The 18,968-nt window shown below is 49.4% G+C and overlaps 1 protein-coding gene and 2 pseudogenes across 1 annotated transcript; all 3 read right to left on the minus strand.

Annotated features, from left to right (window-relative positions):
• Window positions 1-668: 668 nt before the first annotated feature.
• LOC102186296 (NKG2D ligand 3-like) lies at window positions 669-4,424 on the minus strand. Its single transcript, XM_018044747.1, has 4 exons — window positions 4,372-4,424; window positions 2,770-3,095; window positions 2,260-2,535; window positions 669-1,307 (listed from the first exon to the last, which is right to left on the minus strand). Exons 1-4 carry the CDS (start codon window positions 4,422-4,424, stop codon window positions 1,192-1,194), a joined length of 771 nt encoding a protein of 256 aa, XP_017900236.1. The 3' UTR covers window positions 669-1,191.
• Window positions 4,425-6,078: 1,654 nt separating this feature from the next.
• On the minus strand, window positions 6,079-6,902 carry LOC108634679 (annotated as a pseudogene).
• LOC108634678 lies at window positions 6,834-9,293 on the minus strand (annotated as a pseudogene).
• Between the last annotated feature and the right edge of the window lie 9,675 nt (window positions 9,294-18,968).

The raw sequence follows: 18,968 nt of genomic DNA on the forward strand, positions 1-18,968 counted from the left end.
CCTGGCCTTTGCTGACTTCAGGGGTGACTGAGCCCTGAACTAGGAGTGTGCTGAGGCCTCAGCACAGGCAGTGCCATTTCGTGTCTTCTCATTCAGTGAGGCTGGGTTTCCTATTAGACATCTGTGGAAACTACGCATGCAGAAGTTTAAGAAAGAAACACAAAGCGATCAGATAATTTCATCATGACCACTGTTTTTGGAAGTATGTTCTATTGCTGACACCCATTAAAATCACCTCCGTGGTTGATTCCTACTCCCATCTGGGGTCTGCACTGTGTCCAGGTGCCAGGAACATGCCATGGGTGGGGTGGCTAGTGGCTGTCCAGGTGTCCAGAGCGGCCCATCTTCCCCACCTGGCTTTCCTGACCAGGGCTCTAACACTGTCCTTCCATCTTTCTCCTGCTCTCCCAGTCACTTACCTCTTCACTAGCCTCCTCCACTGAGGCTACCAGGTCCCCCGTGTTGCCTCTTCCCAGGGATTAAACCCATGCCCCTGTCTCCCAGGTCTGTGCATGAGAACCTTTCCCTGACACACAGATCACCTGCTTAGGCTTAGGACTGAAGCAAATAAGGAGTCAATCTGTTCCCTTTACTCCTGTCCTGATCCTCCCTCAGGTCTCGGGAGGAGGGGCCTTGCTTCTTGACAGCCTTGGGGGGCTGCAGGGAAACCTCCTTCCTTTGTGCCCCTCCAGCCTCTGAGCCAGCAGCACACACAGCTCTCAGGACCAGGGTCCCTGCCCCCCATCTCTTCCTAGTCCGCCCAGCTGGGCACCTCCACCCCAGCTCAGGCCCACCCATCCCCAGGCACCTCTACTCAAGGCAGGGCCGCTCAGTAATGGAGGCTCTGGATCCCCGGGAGGCTGATGATGTGCAGGCCACAGGCTGAGTCAGAACTGCTGCTGCTCCAGGAGCACAGGCCTGGCCTCACCCCTTCCCCCAGTCTCTGCTGTGGGGCTCCTGCCTTGCCTGCTTGACCCAGGCCACTTCCTGTGAGAATGGGCCTTTGGAGTTGGGTCTGCAGTTCTTGCTCTCAGGTGATATGGGGTCTTATTCACCTGCTCATTTCCAGGGTGAGGAGGTTCAGTGAGGGGCAGGGGTTGGCTGGGATTCACCTTCCCTGTTCTCACACCAGGCCCTGTACCCCTGCCTTCCCTCTGAATTCTGCCCTCTGTACCTGCTCCTGGAAAGGACTCAGCCCAGGAAGACAGTTATGATGAAACTGGTGAGGAACACAGGGAGGATCCAGGTGATATGCTTGACGGCTGTGGCCGTGGAGTTGACTGTGAGGGGAGCTTCAGTTAGTGATGCTGTAAGGAAAGTGAGAGTGAAGCCCTTGTCCCGACCCCTAAACTAAGCAGATGCCTTCTCAGCCCCCTGGACCCAGGTAGCCTACTATGGAGTCATTAGTGCATAGTTTCTTTACAATGCTGTGTTGGTTTCTGTTGTAGGACAATGCAAATCAGCCATAATTAGATACATATATCCCCTCCATCCTGAACCTTCTTTCCTGCTCCCATCCCACCCCTCTAGGTCATCACAGAGCGCCAGGCTGGGCTCCCTGTGTTATATAGCGTCTTCCCACCGGTTAGCTATTTTCCGCATCATAGTACGTATACATGTCACTGCTACCGTCTCAATTCGTCCTACCCTGTCCTTCCCCTGCTATGTTCACAAGTCTGTCTCATGTCATGTAGTCATTTGAAGCCAACCATATGGCAGCCCCTGTGACAGGTCCTGAGGTGAGATGGAGGGAAGGAAGGAGGCCCCATCTCCACAGAACTCAGACAGTGAATGGGCGAGAGAGGGTCCGCACACAGCCCCTCAGTCCTGCGTGGCATCAGATGAGGTGACGCGAAAGATGGGAACAGATTAAGTCCTCTCAGGAGCTGATGTTTGAGGTGGCATCGACAGATTTCCAGAACTAGAATAGCTGATATTTTTAAAAGGTTGTAGAGAGAGGGTCCATTAGAAGGAAATCTCTAGAATCGGAGTAGTGCCCTCATATTTAGGGGTCAGCAAGAATCCATGTACAATGGTTCAAAGGCCTGTGCTATGAGGGAGAGATGTCAGGAGGTGGAAGAGGAAAGAGGATCACAGAGCATCCCCAGGGCCATTGTTCTCCCAGGAACTACTCACCTTGAATAGGTCACTTTCACACACACACACACACACACACACACACACACACACACACACACACAGGTGTGGGTCCATGTCCCTTTGAGTGGATTACCACTTCTTTCCTCTAGTCTCACTTACCTGTGGTTGTCGACATTTCCTCCCAGTGCACCAAGAAATCCCAAAGACAGGCCCGACAGTCTCCCATGGAGACCTTCTTGAAGAAGTTGCTCACAGCTCTGTCCTTCTCCCACTTCTCTCTCATCCGTCTCCCTCCAGAATGAACCACTGTCCAGTGTCCATTCTCCAAATCAAAGAGGAGGCACATTTGTCCACTGAAGCCGAACTGCCAGGATCCACTGATGTGTCCATCCTCTTCACATCGACATGTCATCCTGCCCTGCAAGGTGAGAGGGTCTGCCCCCCGCTGTGGCAAAAAGCTCAGCCTCTGGGCTTGACAGATTCTTTGCCCCACCTGGGTCCACCTCCCCTGAGTTCAGCTAATCTGGCCCTGTTCTCTCTTCCAAGGCCTGCTCCTTCCACTGGACTACTAGGGAAGGACCAATATCCTCCATTTTATTTTTCCCCGAAAACAATGAATGAGTTTAAGCCCCCAGTCTGCTCCTTCTGCACCTGGACTTTCTAACTCACCTGTGACCCTGTGGTTCTCTGACGTAACATCAGGCAGCTGCTCCCTGAGCAAGTCCCCGACGTCTCTGAGTGTTTCAGTCTGTGTTTCCCAGGCCTTTGTTGTTTTCACCTCCTCCCCCAATGGGCTTGTGAACTGGATCTTAGCATGACCACAGTCACAGGAGAGAAAAACACTTCTGTCCACCTGGCTTTGAACCACACACCATGGTTGTCCAGGTGTGGGCTGAGAATCGATGGTAAAGTTATAGCAAAGAGAGTGAGCATCTGTGAAGGCAAAAGGCAGGTGAGGGCAGGGTTGGCAGAAAAAGGCCCATAGGCCTCCTCCCCTCAGTTATGTGAGAGCAGAGTAAAGGTGCAGGGCTGGCCTGGCAGAGCAAGCATGGTCCCTCCTGCTCCATCCCCAACACTCCATAGAGCCAGTGCCCCTCCCTTCCTTGTGGAGAAGGAGAGGTCCCCTGCTGGGCAGAAATTGCACATCATGGATATGTCCCCTTGCCCACCAGATCAGTACCCAGGATCGACTAACACACAGCCTTTCTGGATACATGCCAGACGGCTCTGCAGGAAAAGCCTAGATGGAAGAGGACTTTCAGAATCAAACCCAGTGTCCTGCCAGAGATGGATAGCATGTGGGGGCTGCTTCTGAGGAGCCTTTCATTTCTAGAAGAGAGCCCCTTTTCAGAATGCATCCCCAGAGAAGAAAGCCACGTTCCAGTGAGGAGTGGCCTTTGATCACCACAGTAAGCACAGAAGTCCTTTCCTTCTTTCCCAATGAGCCGCATGACCATGGACTCAGGTAAGTGAAACTGAAGAAGCAGAAACGACTCCCACATTCATGTTGGACCTAGCATGTTACTAGCATTATGCACAGGGACTGCAGTATCATCATGGCCTCCCTGTTTCTGAAGTGAGGCTCGCGGCTCCAGACAGTCAGTGACCAGCTGTGCCAGGCCCTGCTAACAGTGCTTATCCCTGGGTCCACAGATCCACACCACACTCATTTCATGTGGCCTGGATTTCTGACATGAATGGACAATCTTTGTAGTTAGTAAAACACCATTGGGTGAGGGCTACCATAGTAGTGATTTCCACATTCATACTTTTGACCTGACTCTGTATCTCACAGTAGTATCTGTTCAGTTCAGTCACTCAGTCATGTCTGACTCTTTGCTACCCCATGGACCGCAGCACGCCAAGCCTCCCTGTCTATCACCAACTCCTGGAGTTACACAAACTCATCTCCACTGAGTCGGTAATGCCATCCAACCATCTCATCCTCTGTCGCCCCCTTCTCCTCCTGCCCTCAACCTTTCCCAGCATCAGGGTCTTTTCAAATGAGTCAGTTCTTCGCATCAGGTGGCCCCTTGCCAATATCCCAAGCTGAACCAGTCCCAAAGAAACAGTAACCACTGTTTATTGTTATGCAAGCCGTTTAGTTTGGGGCATAATTTGTTTTGTAACAATATATAACTATTATAATTTCTCAACAAGACCTGGAACTGGGCCTCTTCTCCAGATTGAAGGCCCAGCACAAGCCATCACAGAAAATGGTTCATCAGGACAGCTGATGGGCTGGGCTATTTGGTAACCCCTTTCAGGTACCTGCCCATCTCAAACGGGTAGATGTCCCTGTAGAGCGTTTGGCACAAAGTCATGATCATGTGGGATCTCTTAGTTGCAGGATGCTGCCTTCTTAGTTGTGCATGTAGGATCTGGTTCCCCAACCAGGGATTGAACCTGGGCCCCTGCATTGGGAATGCTGGACTCTTAGCAACTGGATCACCAGGGAAGTCCAGAGAACTGATTATTAACTAGACTTTCAGGGGCCATCCATTGATCCATTGTTTTCGTTGTTCCCCAGACAGTGAGATCCCATGGGGAACAAGACTCTGGAGAGGGGTTGTCTGTACTCTTAACTTGAAGCTGTCATCAGTCACACAGCTCCTAGCAGCCTGGTGTTTGTGGATAACTTCCCTTCTGACCAGGTAGCTAATCCCACAGGCAATGTCAACAGACCTGTGGACCAGGTCTTGTTGAGAAATTCCCTGTGGCCTCTACTAACTTGTGCTGCCATAAAAACAATTTAAGATTCTCCCAATTCATGTAAGGCAATCCACCATGGGCTTTTCTCCTTCTATATACACATGGGTATCAGGAAGATTTCTGTGATGAAGCCTTCATAGCTTACAACTTTCAGTGAGCATCACTGCCACCTGAATTTCAGAAGCTTGATTTTTTTTTTTTTTTTTTTTGCACAGAACAAGAAATTTTTATTATCTTGAATGCTGGTGCATAACCAAAAACAAGATTAATTAGAGGAGGAGACAGAGGGAAACTTAAATACTGAGGTGGATTTCTGGGAAGATTTAAAACTTTTAAGGGTTGTTCATAATGTCTTTTTTTAGATGTAGGGCTTTCCTTTTACTGGACAATTTTCACTTAACATTTCTTACATAATGAAATTCAACCAGTCTTTGGCCTGTAAAGTTTAACGAAAAAAGAGAGCAAGAGAAACAGAAAATTCCCTAGTATATACTGATGTTTGAAAGAGTTTGTATTCTTTGTACCTTCATGTACATTTTACAGTCTAAATTTGAAACTTTATTAAGGACGTCTTAACTTTTGCCTTTTAAAAATGTTCAAGGCAACTAATTTTCTTGAATTAAAGATTACAGTAGCTTTAAAAATGATCAAGATAAACGTACAAACAAAATCTCCATTGTCCTTGGAAACACGTTTTAAGATATAGCACACATGACACATACCTCTTTGGGGTCTAGATTACCCTTTGAGATCCTGAGGAATACTGGGTGGAAGATTTATTTTACAGCAAAATTTAGCCTTTGATAACCACAGCTTGGATAGATCACAAAGTTGAATCTTTAAAGTTTTCTCAATATGCTTTCAGTCCGAATAACTTAAAGACATCTTATGTCCTAAAGTGGATAAATCAGTCATTTTTTTCTCATATAATTCTCATCAGTGCACTCTTGACTGGCAGTCTATCTTGGTCGTAACTTATTCTTGCAAAGTCATTCCTTACAGTGAAACATGAAAGATTATCTTCCCCAATAAGAGGACATTAATCTGAATAAATAACAGAGTCAAAGCCATAAGTGCCTCTGGACATTCTTGAAAACAGGTTTCGACAGTACTAAGATACTTTGCTTTAACAATTTTCCTCCTTTTTCATAACTGTGCCGTCACTACCTTTTTCTACTCTGCTTTTTTTTTTGAAGTGGGAGAGTGGGGAGTGGGGTTGGGGGGAGGATCAAGCTTTTCATTGGCACAAAACTATTTGGAAAGAACCCTAATGACAGTGGAATGCTGGGTCTCTCCTCAAGCAGCTTCCTCCTCTCTTAACATCATTCAACTACTCTCTATCAATGATCTCATCACAGCCGAGTTCTTCAGTCAGACGACTGACAGCCCTAAGTGAAAACTCTCCGATAAAAGCCAATTGATCAAACAGGGTCTTCTAAGAATGCATCTGAAGCCCGCCATCCAGAGCTGCTTCTCTGGCTCTGGAGGTTCTCAGAAACATCTTGGCGGCTTCTTCAAGGGCCGCTGATACTCTGTAGCCCTCAGCGCTGAGCGGCTCCTCTTCTGGAGAGTCATAGTCTTCCTCCCAGTCATCGAATTCCTTGCCCTCACCCTCGCTCTGGAATTCAAGGCCCGTGATCTGGCCTGGCTGCTCCCCAGGGCTGGGGCCCCTCTGGGGCCATTGGCTGGGCCGCCTCCTCCTCCATGGGGCCTTCCTCCTCCAGCTGTGGCTAGGCACTGGCCGCGCGGGAGGGGTTCTGGGATAGCTCCAGGCTCCCGCAGCCTACCTTGATATGCGGAAGGTCACTCTCACCAGGCATCACATCCATCTGCAGATCATTGCTCTCTTCATAGAGCTCCAACAGCTTGTTCATTTCAGACATAGTGTAAGCAGCTCAACCTCCCCGTAACTTGTTTGTTTTCCACCCAGAAGCTTGCTCTTTAACTGTTTCTCTTTGTTTGGATATTTTCCATCTACTAAAGCCCCATGAAAATTACACCCCAAAGTACTTCTTTTAGAGTTACCCTCTCCCTGGACACGTGAAATGTGAACTTCCAGATGTTCAAGCTGGTTTTAGAAAAGGCAGAGGAGCCAGAGATCAAATTGCCAACATCTGCTGGATCATCAGAAAAGCAAGAGAGTTCCAGAAAAACATCTGTTTCTGCTTTATTGACTATGCCAAAGCCTTTGACTGTGTGGATCACAATCAACTGTGGAAAATTCTGAAAGAGATGGGAATACCAGACCACCTGACCTGCCTCTTGAGAAACCTATATGCAGGTCAGGAAGCAACAGTTAGAACTGGACAGGGAACAACAGACTGGTTCCAAATAGGAAAAGGAGTCTGTCAAGGCTGTATATTGTCACCCTGCTTATTTAACTTCTATGCAGAGTACATCATGAGAAACGCTGGAATGGAAGAAGCATAAGCTGGAATCAAGATTGCCGGGAGAAATATCAATAACCTCAGATATGCAGATGACACTACCCTTATGGCAGAAAGTGAAGAAGAACTAAAGAGCCTCTTGATGAAAGTGAAAGAGGAGAGTGAAAAAGTTGACTTCAAGCTCAACATTCAGAAAACTAAGACCATGGCATCCGGTCTCATCACTTCATGGGAAATAGATGGGGAAACAGTGGAAACAGTGGCTGACTTTATTTTTCTGGGCTCCAAAATCACTGCAGATGGTGACTGCAGCCATGAAATTAAAAGACGCTTAGTCTTTGGAAGGAAAGTTATGACCAACTGAGACAGCATATTAAAAAGCAGAGACGTTGCTTTGTCAACAAAGGTCCATCTAGTCAAGGCTATGGTTTTTCCAGTGGTCATGTACGGATGTGAGAGCTATACTATAAAGAAAGCTGAGCACCGAAGAATTGATGCTTTTGAACTGTGGTGTTGGAGAAGACTCTTGAGAATCCTTTGGACTGCAAGGAGATCCAACCAGTCCATCCTAAAGGAGACCAGTCCTGGGTGTTCACTGGAAGGACTGCTGTTGAAACTGAAACTGTAATCCTTTGGCCACTTGATGCAAAGAGCTGACTCATTTGAAAAGACCCTGATGCTGGGAAAGAATGAAGGCGGGAGGAGAAGGGGACGACAGAGGATGAGATGGCTGGATGGCATCACTGACTCAATGGACATTGGTTTGGGTGGACTCTGGGAGTTGGTGATGGACGGGGAGGCCTGGTGTGGTGTGGTTCATGGAGTCACAAAGAGTCGGACACGACTGAGCGACTGAACTGATAAAAACTGATCTCTCTGGATATCTCAGTATCCTTCACCTTAGCTTTTGTCTCCAAAAAGTGACACTTTGCGACTCCCACTCCTCTATCCCAAGGGTAAAATAACTGGAGATGGGAGTTGCACTGTTGGGTGTGCCGCCTCTCAGATACTGAGTCATCTGCCCATGTCTGAGACAGCCCTTGGGAACTACTGGGCACTGATGCTGCCATCCACTTCCATCATTTTCATACTATCAAGGTGCAAAACAGCTAATATTTCAAAATATTACTGCAGAGTAAACGCCTGCACTGATATAAAACACACATGTAGAAGGGGTTAGAGCTGCGAACAGGATCATAAATAGTTCTGCTAGTGATTCTGTACAAAACTGGTCTTCAAATTTTTTGTGGCACATTTTTTGTCATTTCAACTTTAAGACTGTAAAGCTTTTTGAAGACTACTGTCAAGTGGAGGTGCATTGGAAGATTAGAAGATTCTTATAACCTCAGAATCTACTTTGCCAGAACAGCAAAACTCAGTCCGAAAACTCAGTCCGTGGCCACTGTCCCCAAGTAGAAACGTTGAAGAGGGAATTCCCACGAAATTGTTTACTTGGAAACCTGCTTTATGTTCAAACTCTGCAAGCCAAGTGAAGGGCAGGGAATTTGTCTCACTGGGTATTAACAGGTAAAAGGATTAGTGTTAATCGCTCAGTCATGTCTGACTGCGACCCCATGGACTGCAGCCCGCCAGGCTCCTCTGTCTATGGGATTCTCCAGGCAACAGGACTGGAGTAGGTTGCCATTCCCTTCTCCAGGGGATCCTCCCAACTCAGGAATCGAACCTGGGCCTCCTGCATCGCAGGCAGATTCTTTACCGGCATAAGGTCATTTCTCACGTAATGAAGTTATGCATCAAGACCCAAGAGCCAACACACTGGATTCTCGCTCAGGTAGAGGCTCGCTCGAGCTGACCTCCCTCCCCCTGCCCCTTCCCCCCCCCCCTCACCTCCTCCGACCCCGACTGCTGGTGGGTGCGGGGCGTCGCGGGGCTGGCGCGAATGCAGCAGAGCCAGCAAGAGCAGCACTGGCGGCAGCCGCAGCCCGCAGGATGCGCGGCCCCGGGAGAAGGTCCAGCAGATCCGTCCCGCTCAGGACCGCGCCTCCGCCGCCCAGGAGAAGCTGCGCCGCGGGCCATCGCCACCGCCGCCCTGAGCCCTTCAACGACCCGAGCTTCGGCTGCTGCCCAGCTCATTTCGTCCTAGCACGTGGCAGCCAGCCCCAGCCCTTCACAGAGCTGAGCGCAGCCGCCACTTCCGCGCTCTCAAGCTCGGCCCTGCCTTCTCTGCAGCCCCGTGCGTTCTGCAGGTGAAATTTATCACACAGCGCTGGTCTTCCAAGGACAGAGAGCGGCATGGATCTGAAGGGTTTGTGTGAGCAGATGGGGTGGGCGGAGGGCGTGCTTTTCGAGGAGATATCTAGGTCTCTTCTCCTGGGACGGCCACCTGTCCCAAACCCCCTGGCTTCAGGGCTCCCACTTGGCAAGGGCAGGCCGGGGTCTTGAGGGCAGCATTTCCTGCTGCTTTCTCACCACCTTTTCTAGGAACTTCACCTCGGAAACTCCCGGCACTACTATTTCACCGAAGTCACCTCTTTTCTGGCCCAGAGGGTGGGTAACCAGCCCGGGGAAGCCCCCCACCCCAGGAGCAAAGGGGCCAGGGGAAGGGACAGAGGAGGGCAAGGGGCACACAGCACAAAATTTCCCTAACCCCCTTGTATACTCCCATCCCCTTCCAGGGTTAAGTCATTCCCTCCAAACCCTCCACACCCTCCACCCACAACCAAGAAGGTTCATCCCTGAACTCACCACCTGAACCGGTAAAACAAAAGTAGAAGCAGAAAGCAAAGACTGGCCTGGGAACCCCTCATCCAGGCCATTGTCACCCCATCCCAATTCCGCAGGAATTCGAGGTTGCCTGGTTGCTTTTTGGAAGTGGGGATTACCTGAGACCTAGCTGGCTCTGGCTGCTTTCTTTTCTGCCTGCTGCCCCCTTTCCAGCAGCACCCCTCTGAGGCCCGCCCCTTGTGCTGGGTCGAACCAGCTTGACCAGGCTTGTCCTGAAAGACCCACTGGCTCCTGATTGCCAGTTGCTGTGCCCCATCCCTTCCCTCTAGAATCATAGCTAGAATCTTTGCAGTCAGATAGCATTCACTCAAGATACCTCCACAGTGCAACAGAACCAGAATTTCTAATTTCAGAAGGCAGAATGGCCACCACATATCGTAACACGGAACACAAACTATGCACTTAGGCCCAGCCGCCCTAATTGGTCGCCCCTTTAAATGAAAGGCTGCCGTCTCTCAGAAAACCTCCTACAGAGACCCAGAACTTCAGCTCCAAGTACTAACAGAGTAAACTGAAATAGCTCGGGTCTTGAAATGTTGCAAGGGAGGAAAGGAGGCAAGGTTGAAAGAAGAGGGGAAGGAGTGGAGACTAAAGGGGGCCCTGTGAACATCACCTGCCACCAGGCATTGCAGGACTTTTCCCTGGGCTTCCAGGCAGGGAGGACTGGAACTCAGCCCTCCAGAAACCAGACAGCAGACCACAATTCGAGTTCTCTGCTCACTGGAGGTCATCAGGCTCCAACCCTTCAACTAGATGCCTGCATTCAGGGCCAGGACAAAAATGGAAAGTTCAAAAGGAGGGACTGAAAAGAGGAAAGGGGGAAAAGGTCAATAAAGTCTCTTTCTTACCCAGTTGGGGCACTAGCCAGTTGTCTGCATCAGGAGGAGAACAGGGACAAAAGAGTCCCTGTTTCTACCGCTGGGTCTGGTTGGTCAGCAGACGAGCTGGTCCCTGAGTACCCGAGAAGTCAGCTGTATTGAAGAAATCCCACCAGAGTTGCCCTTTGTTGCAGGAAGGGGGAGCCCTTCCCAGGAACGAGAGTGGGCTCTTGTCTAACATTTGGAAATGAATTGTCCGAGCAGACACAGGCACTGACAGAGCAACAGGCTTCATGGGGAAGGGGCGCCCGGGTGGAGAGAAACAGCGTAAGGGAACCCAGGAGAACTGCTCTGCCACGTGGCTCATGGTCTCAGGTTTTATGGTGATGGGGTTAATTTCCAGGCCATCTCTGGCCGGTCATCTTGCTTGATCCATCTTTGGTCTTAATATCCGTTCTGGAGGTGCAGGCATCTCTCAGCCAAGATGGATTCCAGGGAGGATTCTGGCAAGCTGGTAGGACATATGGACTGTCGCATCCTCTCCCCCTTGGACCTTCCCCCAATTCTTCTGGTTGATAGTATCTTGTAAGTTCTGCATTCCTCACCAGGACTTCCGGTTGTAAGATAATTCATGCAAGTGGTCAGTATCAGGCCAGGCTAGGGCCCGTGGTTTTGGTCAGTGGTTCCTGTAACAGAGCCTTCGTGGAGGATCTTCCCCCCTCACATTTGTCTCATTCAGTGTTTTGTGCTGCCTCCAACCAAGATTTCAGCATCTCTGAATTCACTTCTTGGGGCCATCTATCTGGTGATGAAGAGTGAGTTCATCACCTGTTGGAACTGACAAGCCCTCTTAATTCTTTCAAAGTGGGTCCTTGTCTTTGGACATTATTTTTCACTCCAGGAGACTGCCAGTGACATCAACGTCTGTGACAGAGGGCTCCATCTCTGTTATCATGGGGGTCCTGGCCTTTGCTGGCTTCAGGGGTGACTGAGCCCTGAACTAGGAGGGGCATGCAGAGTCCTCAGCATGGGCAGTGCCCCATTCATGTCTTGTCACTGAGTGAGGCTGGCTTTCCTATTTACAGGTGCAAGCAGAATTTTAAGGAAGTAGCAAGAACAATCAGGTTCTTGGAAGTATACTCTGTTGCGGACACCAATTAAAATCACCTCCCAGTTGATTTCACTCCCATCTGGGGTCTGCAGTGTGTCCAAGTGCAAGAGCATGCATGGGGTAGGGTTGGCCAGGGCTGTCCAGGTGTCAGGAGAGGCTCGTCTTCCCCCATCTGGCTGTCCTGACCAGGACTCTAACACTGTCCTTCTGTCTTTCTCCTGCTCTCCCAGGCATTTGCCTCTTCACCAGCCTCCTCCACTGAGGCTACCAGGTCCCCCATGTTGCCTCTTTCCAGGGATTAAACCCAGAACCCTGTCCCCCAGGCCTATGCACGAGGCCCTGACACATCGATCACCTGAACCCACCAAGCTGGTGACCCACCCAAGCCTGCATGCTGTTCTTCTCCCAGCCCCCATGTGTCTCTTGTCCCCAAACCATCCAGGCCCCCTCCTAAATAGAGACTCGAGTGAATCAGTGACGTGAAAGTGAAAGTCGCTCAGTCTTTGCGACCCCATGGATTATACAGTCCATGGAATTCTCCAGGCCAGAATACTGGAGTGGGTAGCCTTTCCATTCTCCAGGTGATGTTCCCAATCCGGGGATCAAACCCAGGTCTCCTACATTGCAGGCAGATTCTTTACTAGCTGAGCCACAGGGGAAGCCCAAGAATACTGGAAGGGTAGTGCCTTTTCTTTATAATTGGTAATTTACAAAACCTGCTGTCCCATGGCCCTGCACCAGGGCAGAGACAGATCCTGTCTGTCTCTGTGGTAGGTTCTTCTGCCTCCCCACAGCTGCAGCACAGTAGAATTTATTGGCAATAGATGCCTTGCCCATCAGTTGATGAATGTGTAGAGTAGGAGGGCTGTGACTCCTATTGTTTGGTAAGGAAAGGGCTCAGGTCTTAGGATTGGGCCCACACAGCTCAAACACCTAATGGGGGAAGCATAGGTCATATATCCAGTCACTCCTGCTGTGATGGAAAATGCAGTTACTCAAGAGGAAGGTAGTAGAGAGTGTTTCCAGAAGCTGGCGTGTCAGGTGGTATGAAGGTATTCCAGAAATAGAACAAGTGAGATGAGAAACAAAGGATTCTGGAAAGAGGGAACAAAAGAAGTAAATCTCTGGAATCAAAATGATTCCATAGTTGAGTCATTTTGATTAGTGAATATTCCAAAGGCCTGTGATGTGAGGAAGAAATGTCAGAAGGTAGGAAGAGAAAAGGAGTATGACAGAGCATCCCCAGGGCAATTGTCCTCCCAGGACCAAGTCGTGGCACATGGACCATTTTCGCAAACACACAGACACACACACACACACACACACACACACACACACACACACACACAGAGTGGGATAGGTCTACCTCATTTCAAGAGAATTACTGCTCCATCTTGAGCATCTTAATTACCTACTGTCTTTGGCATTTTATCCCAATGAACGAAAACTTACTCAAGCCAGCCCTTTCAGTCTCCTTTTGGGATTTCATGAGGAACTCAGTCACAGCTCTCTGATTGTCCAGTGTCTGCCTCCAAGATGAACCACTGTTCAATTTCTGTTCTCTGAGTCAAAAGAAGAGGATTTATCCCTGGAAGCCAAACTACCAGAATCTGCTGGAGCATCCACTGCTTTGCCCTGACACATCACCCTCCCTGCATGGTGGGAAGTCCTACCCCCAGCAGGTGAGGTCAGTGTCTGGTCTAGACAACCTGTCCCAGTGCCCCATCACTCCTCTGCTTCTCTTGCAATCTCCTGGTCCTGCTCTATCCTCTCTGTTCCTGTGGGACCAACTTCCAGTCTGTATGCTGCTGCTGCTGCTGCTAAGTCACTTCAGTCGTGTCTGACTCTGTGCGACCCCATAGACGGCAGCCCACCAGTCTCCCCCGTCCCTGGGATTCTCCAGGCAAGAACACTGGAGTGGGTTGCCATTTCCTTCTCCAATGCATGAAAGTGAAAGTGAACTCATTGAGTCATGTCCAACTCTCAGCAACCCCATGGACTGCAGCCTACCAGGCCCCTCCATCCGTGGGATTTTCCAGGCAAGAGTACTGGAGTGGGGTGCCATTGCCTTCTCTGTCAAGTCTGTATTCAAACACATAATTCTGTACCCCTACAATGATTCTTCTACCTCTGCCCTGGGCCTTCCTACTTCCCGCTGGCTATGACGTTTCCAGCTTCATGTCAAGTTGGTGTTTTTGTTTTTGTTTTTTTGAGTTCTCCCCAGATTTTTCAGAGTCTCTGTCTGTCTTCCTAGGCCTTTCACCTTGATGTCCCGGAGGACCAAAGAATTTAAGCTTCTCATTAAACAAAGATAGTCAACAAAAGTCTTATTGCCCTGGCCTGGACCACACCCTATGGTTGTCCTAGTTTGGGCTCAAAATTGGTGGGGAAGTCATCACAAAGAGAGTGAGAGTTTGTGACATACAAATGCAGGTGATGGTTGAGATTGGGAGTGTTAGGTAGGTAGAATAGGAAATAGGAGTCCAGAATGGCGGTGGCTAAAAGACAAGGAAGGGTAAAGCCCGCGAAAAGAGAACAAAGGAAGGTCCGAGGACCAGAGTGAGGACCTCAGGTAGAACAAACAGCAGTCCTGGCTAGCCCAACTTACAAAGGGCTGGCCCAGGGGGGAGGAAAAAACATATAAAAAGAGGAGCCAAAGGATGGGGAGTCTCTCCAACACACCTGCCCACACTCCGCACATGCGTGCTCCTTCTGTCTCTCTTCTCTTCGCGTCTTTGGGTCAGCATGCCCTCATGCCTCGAGCATGTATTTTCCTATTATTTTTTAAATAAAATTGAGCTGTAACACAGAGCTATAACACTGATCTGTCTAAGAGCTATAACATGGTCAGTTCGAGACCTGAGAGCTATAACACGGTCTGTCCGAGAGCTATGACATGCCGAGGGCTCTAATGTCTGTCGCTTCAAACTTTTGTTGAGACGAGACAGAACGTGGAGAATACACTCGCCTGACATCTATGGCGTCACGACTCGGGTTTAACCTGGCTGAAACAACCTCCGCGTGGTCCTGCAAGGAGGAGGCCAAGCACAGCAGGAACCGACTCAGCGAAAGCTCCCACGGTAGAAGCCAAACGCGAAGAAAACCCAGCACAGGGGAAGTGACAAGAAGCCCATCATGCTGGAAACTGGGACAGTGAAAAACGAACTCAGCGGAAAGCTCACGCAGCTCAGTCCAGATTCCAGAAGACCTCCGGTTAAGGTAGGAGGTCCTACTTCCTGTTGCTGGAGGGACATATGCCTAACGAAATCTTAATTCCTTTACAATCTCTCTTTTCTTGTTTCCTCAAACCCCCCAGGAACAGGCGGGTGGCAGTGGGTGCAGTTGAGGGACTCTGGAGAGGTTGCTCCTCAGTATGCCCCAAAGGCACTATCTGCTGAGCCCCAGTAGCTGTTACCCAAGCCAGTGGGGGTTCTTCTGTTCTTAATCTTCTTTGTGCCAAGGAGCAGGCCATTGAAAATTGTGAGCACAGGTCAGGTATTTAGCAGATTTCCTGGCAGGCTATGAAGGGGATTTTCCTACGTTTTCCCCACTGCTTTTTCCTCCTGTCCTTCAGCTCTCTCTCCCGGGGCTCAAACCCAGCCGAAACCTATGAAGCTCAGGCTCTGATGTCTCATTGCAAAAATTCAGTGAGAGATAAAGCAATAGCTAAGAAGTAGATTTGTTAGGATTCAGAGAGAAGCACACTTTACAGGGTGTGGGCTATTGCAGAGGGCTCTGGCCATGGAAGGTTGCCTGGCTAGGTTTTGTGAGTGGGATGAATTCATATGCTAATGAGTGGGAGGATCATCCCAACCTTGGGGAACCAAGTCTCCATCTTTTGCAGTGCCTCCAGTTCAGCTCACTGAAACTGCACTAAACTGGAGCTGTCCTGCCACCCATGGGTGTGTCATTTAGCTTATAGACTGGGGATTAAGGTTTACTTGAATTTGACTTTTCATATTGGACCCGATTGATTTTAGTTGGTGTATGTTATGCCCTTGGGCTATGTCACGCTTTCAAAAGTTGTGTCCTGCCCTCTTCCCTCCTGTTTCATGCTCTTTTCCTGAACCCTGTCCAGGCCCACAATGTTGCCTCTACAATCTGGAGGGACAACCAGAAAATCGCTGGCCCTTGGGAGGGAAATACTGTATAATATCCAACCCCTCTAGATATTCAGGCCTTCATCTTCCATGTCTCCTACAACCTGTGCAACACCAGCATCTCTCAGTGAACCCGCTGGGGCGGGCGACAGGCACACAATGCCTGCTAGAAGTCCATCTGTTGGCATCCCTTTAAAGACGACTGGGCTTCCAGGGATAATGTTTGACACTTTGGGAGTTAGCCCTGCAGGCTGTTTGGGCCCAAACCCTTACCAACCTTCTCCTAAAGTTACAAACATATCTCCGGATCAAATCTCCATTCCACTTTTATGGAACATCTGGTTTGTTGCCTCTTAACAAATTTGTTCTTATGCCAATTACTAACTCCAACAGTCAGGACCCTGCCCCTTGTAGGCAATGTTGCTCCACCCAGACTATTATTAACATACATTAATACCCCTAACAGGGCCAGATAACCCATTCCTTTGTCATTACTTCTGTTATTACCTAAAGTGGGTCTATGACAACAAAATGTTTACCTGTGGATACACTCTAACCTGCTCTTATGGAGGACTAGGGGAAGAAATCAGTGACTTACAATCATTTAGAGCAGTAAGAGAATAAAGCTTATGACCGTTTCACCAGGTTCCTAGTCTCAGGGCACAGGCTTGGATTGCTTTACATTATGGTTTCTATGGAGAAGGCAGTGGCAACCCACTCCAGTACTCTTGCCTGGAAAATCCCATGGACAGAGGGAGCCTCGTAGGTTGCAGTCCATGGGGTCGCAAAGAGTCGGGCACGACTGAGCGACTTCACATTCACTTTTCATTTTCATGCATTGGAGAAGGAAATGGCAACCCATTCCAGTATTCTTGCCTGGAGAATCCCAGGGATGGGGGAGCCTGGTGGGCCGCCATCTGTGGAGTCACACAGAGTCGGACATGACTGAAGCGACTTACCAGCAGCAGGGTTTCTATTCCCATCTGTAGTCAACAAACTGGCAATGAGGTAAAATTATAACCCCTTTATCCTACCCAGCACAGGTCATGCTGGAGATCTTGGGGATGCCCAACGCCAGTCCGGGGGGTCCCAGGAGGTCATCCCGCCTTGACCTGCCCAAGGACCCAATTCCCGGGCCATCATGCCTTGACCTGCCCATGGATTCAGTCTCTAGGAGGCTGTCATGCCTCAGCCTGCCTGGGGATCTGCAACCTGACCAGGGATGCCTGGCTCTCGGGTTCCAACAGTACTAAGTAGGGTAAGCTTCAGAAAGACTCATCCCTAAGGAAGTCCACCCATGGAAATAGAAGGAAGCCTATTAACTTGTGGGGCTGTGCCCAGTCTCAGCAATAACTCAGGAACCCAACGAGACCCCATTGCCTTTCTGGAAAAACTAAAAGAGGCCCTCCACAAGTTTACCAATCTGGACTTGGACTCTTATGAGGGACAGGTGATTTTAAAGGACAAATTCCTGTCCCAATGGGCATCAGATATCAGAATAAAGTTACAACAGCTACAGCAGCAAGACTCTGCTTCCTCTTTAGATGAGATGGTCCAGACAGCCACCAATATGTTTTCTCACAGAGAACAGGAGAAGGAGGCCAAGGCCCAGGAGAGAGATAGAAGGAACGAGAAAAAAGCATGCCCAGATGCTGGCCATCCTCCAGGGAAGCCCTATGGCAAACCCTGAGTCCTTAAAGGACAAGGCAAATTCCTAATCTGTACACAGGTGGGCATTGGGCCAAAGATTGTTCAAACTGTGACAAGTCTCCTAAAACGGCTTCCTTACAAATGCCATCAACTGGGACAGTGGACAGCACTCTGCCCTTGCGACCCAAAAGCCTCAGGGTCAAGCCTTCCCTCAAGATGGTTCAACAGGACTGAAGTGGCCCACTCCAGCCAGTCCCTGTCACAGAAAACAGTCACGGGGCTGGAGCCAAGGGTGCAACTGGATGTGGCAGGTACATCCGAGAATTTCTTGGTTGACACAGGGGCTACCTACTCTGTCTTGATCTCCTACTCTGGAGCCTTCTCCCAAACCTGTACCATTTTGGGTGCTACAGGAAAAACAACTACTAAAAGATTCACCGGAGCACTTCTTTGTTGCTGGGATGAACAAATATATTCCCACCAGCTTCTGGTGTTCCCTGAGTGTCCTACTCCTTATTGGGAAGAGATTTACCCACTAAACTGGGGACCACCCTGGTGATGGGAAGCTTTTCAGCCCCCAGAGCCCTATAGCTCCTGGTTACTACTGAAGAACCCATTACACCTTCAATAGAGAGGGACCAAAAACTATGGGAGGACAAAATTAACCCCCAGGTGTGGGACCAGGGGAATCCTGGATGAGCCCACCCAGCTGAACCGGTCATCATTGTCCTCCAAGATCCGACTTGGTTTCCCAACTGGAAACACTATCCCCTCAAAAGAGAGGCTCGGGAGGGACTACAGCCTTTAATAAATAAATTCCTTGCTTGTTGGCTATTGGTCCCCACCAATTCACCATGTAACACCCCAATCCTCTCCGTAAAGAAAAAGGACGGAACCGGGCAAATGGTTCCAGATCTCCGATCATAAATGAAGCTGTAGCCCCCTCCATCCCACAGTACCCAATCCCTATGTAAGCTTGGGAGAAATCCCACCCAGTGCCAAGTGGTGTACAGTCTTGGATCTCAAAGATGCATTTTTTTGCATACCACTGGCTAAAGAATCACAGTATGTTTTTGCCTTGGAGTGGGCGGCCCCAGGAGAAAAACACCAACAGATGACTTGGACAGTATTACCTCAGGGGTTCAGAGATAGCACCCACCTGTTTGGTCAGGCCCTTAGCCAGGATCTCCTAGATCTGGACCTGGGACCTAGTGGGAAAATATTACAATATGTAGATGACTACTAATCTGCTCTCCAGATGAAAAAAAAAAAAGGCCAACAACATGCAATTCAGGTCCTAAACTTTTTGGCAGAGAGGGGATATAAAGTCTTGCGTGCTAAGGCA

The sequence above is a fragment of the Capra hircus genome, unplaced genomic scaffold (assembly GCF_001704415.2).
Source record: "Capra hircus breed San Clemente unplaced genomic scaffold, ASM170441v1, whole genome shotgun sequence".
Taxonomy (NCBI): domain Eukaryota; kingdom Metazoa; phylum Chordata; class Mammalia; order Artiodactyla; family Bovidae; genus Capra; species Capra hircus.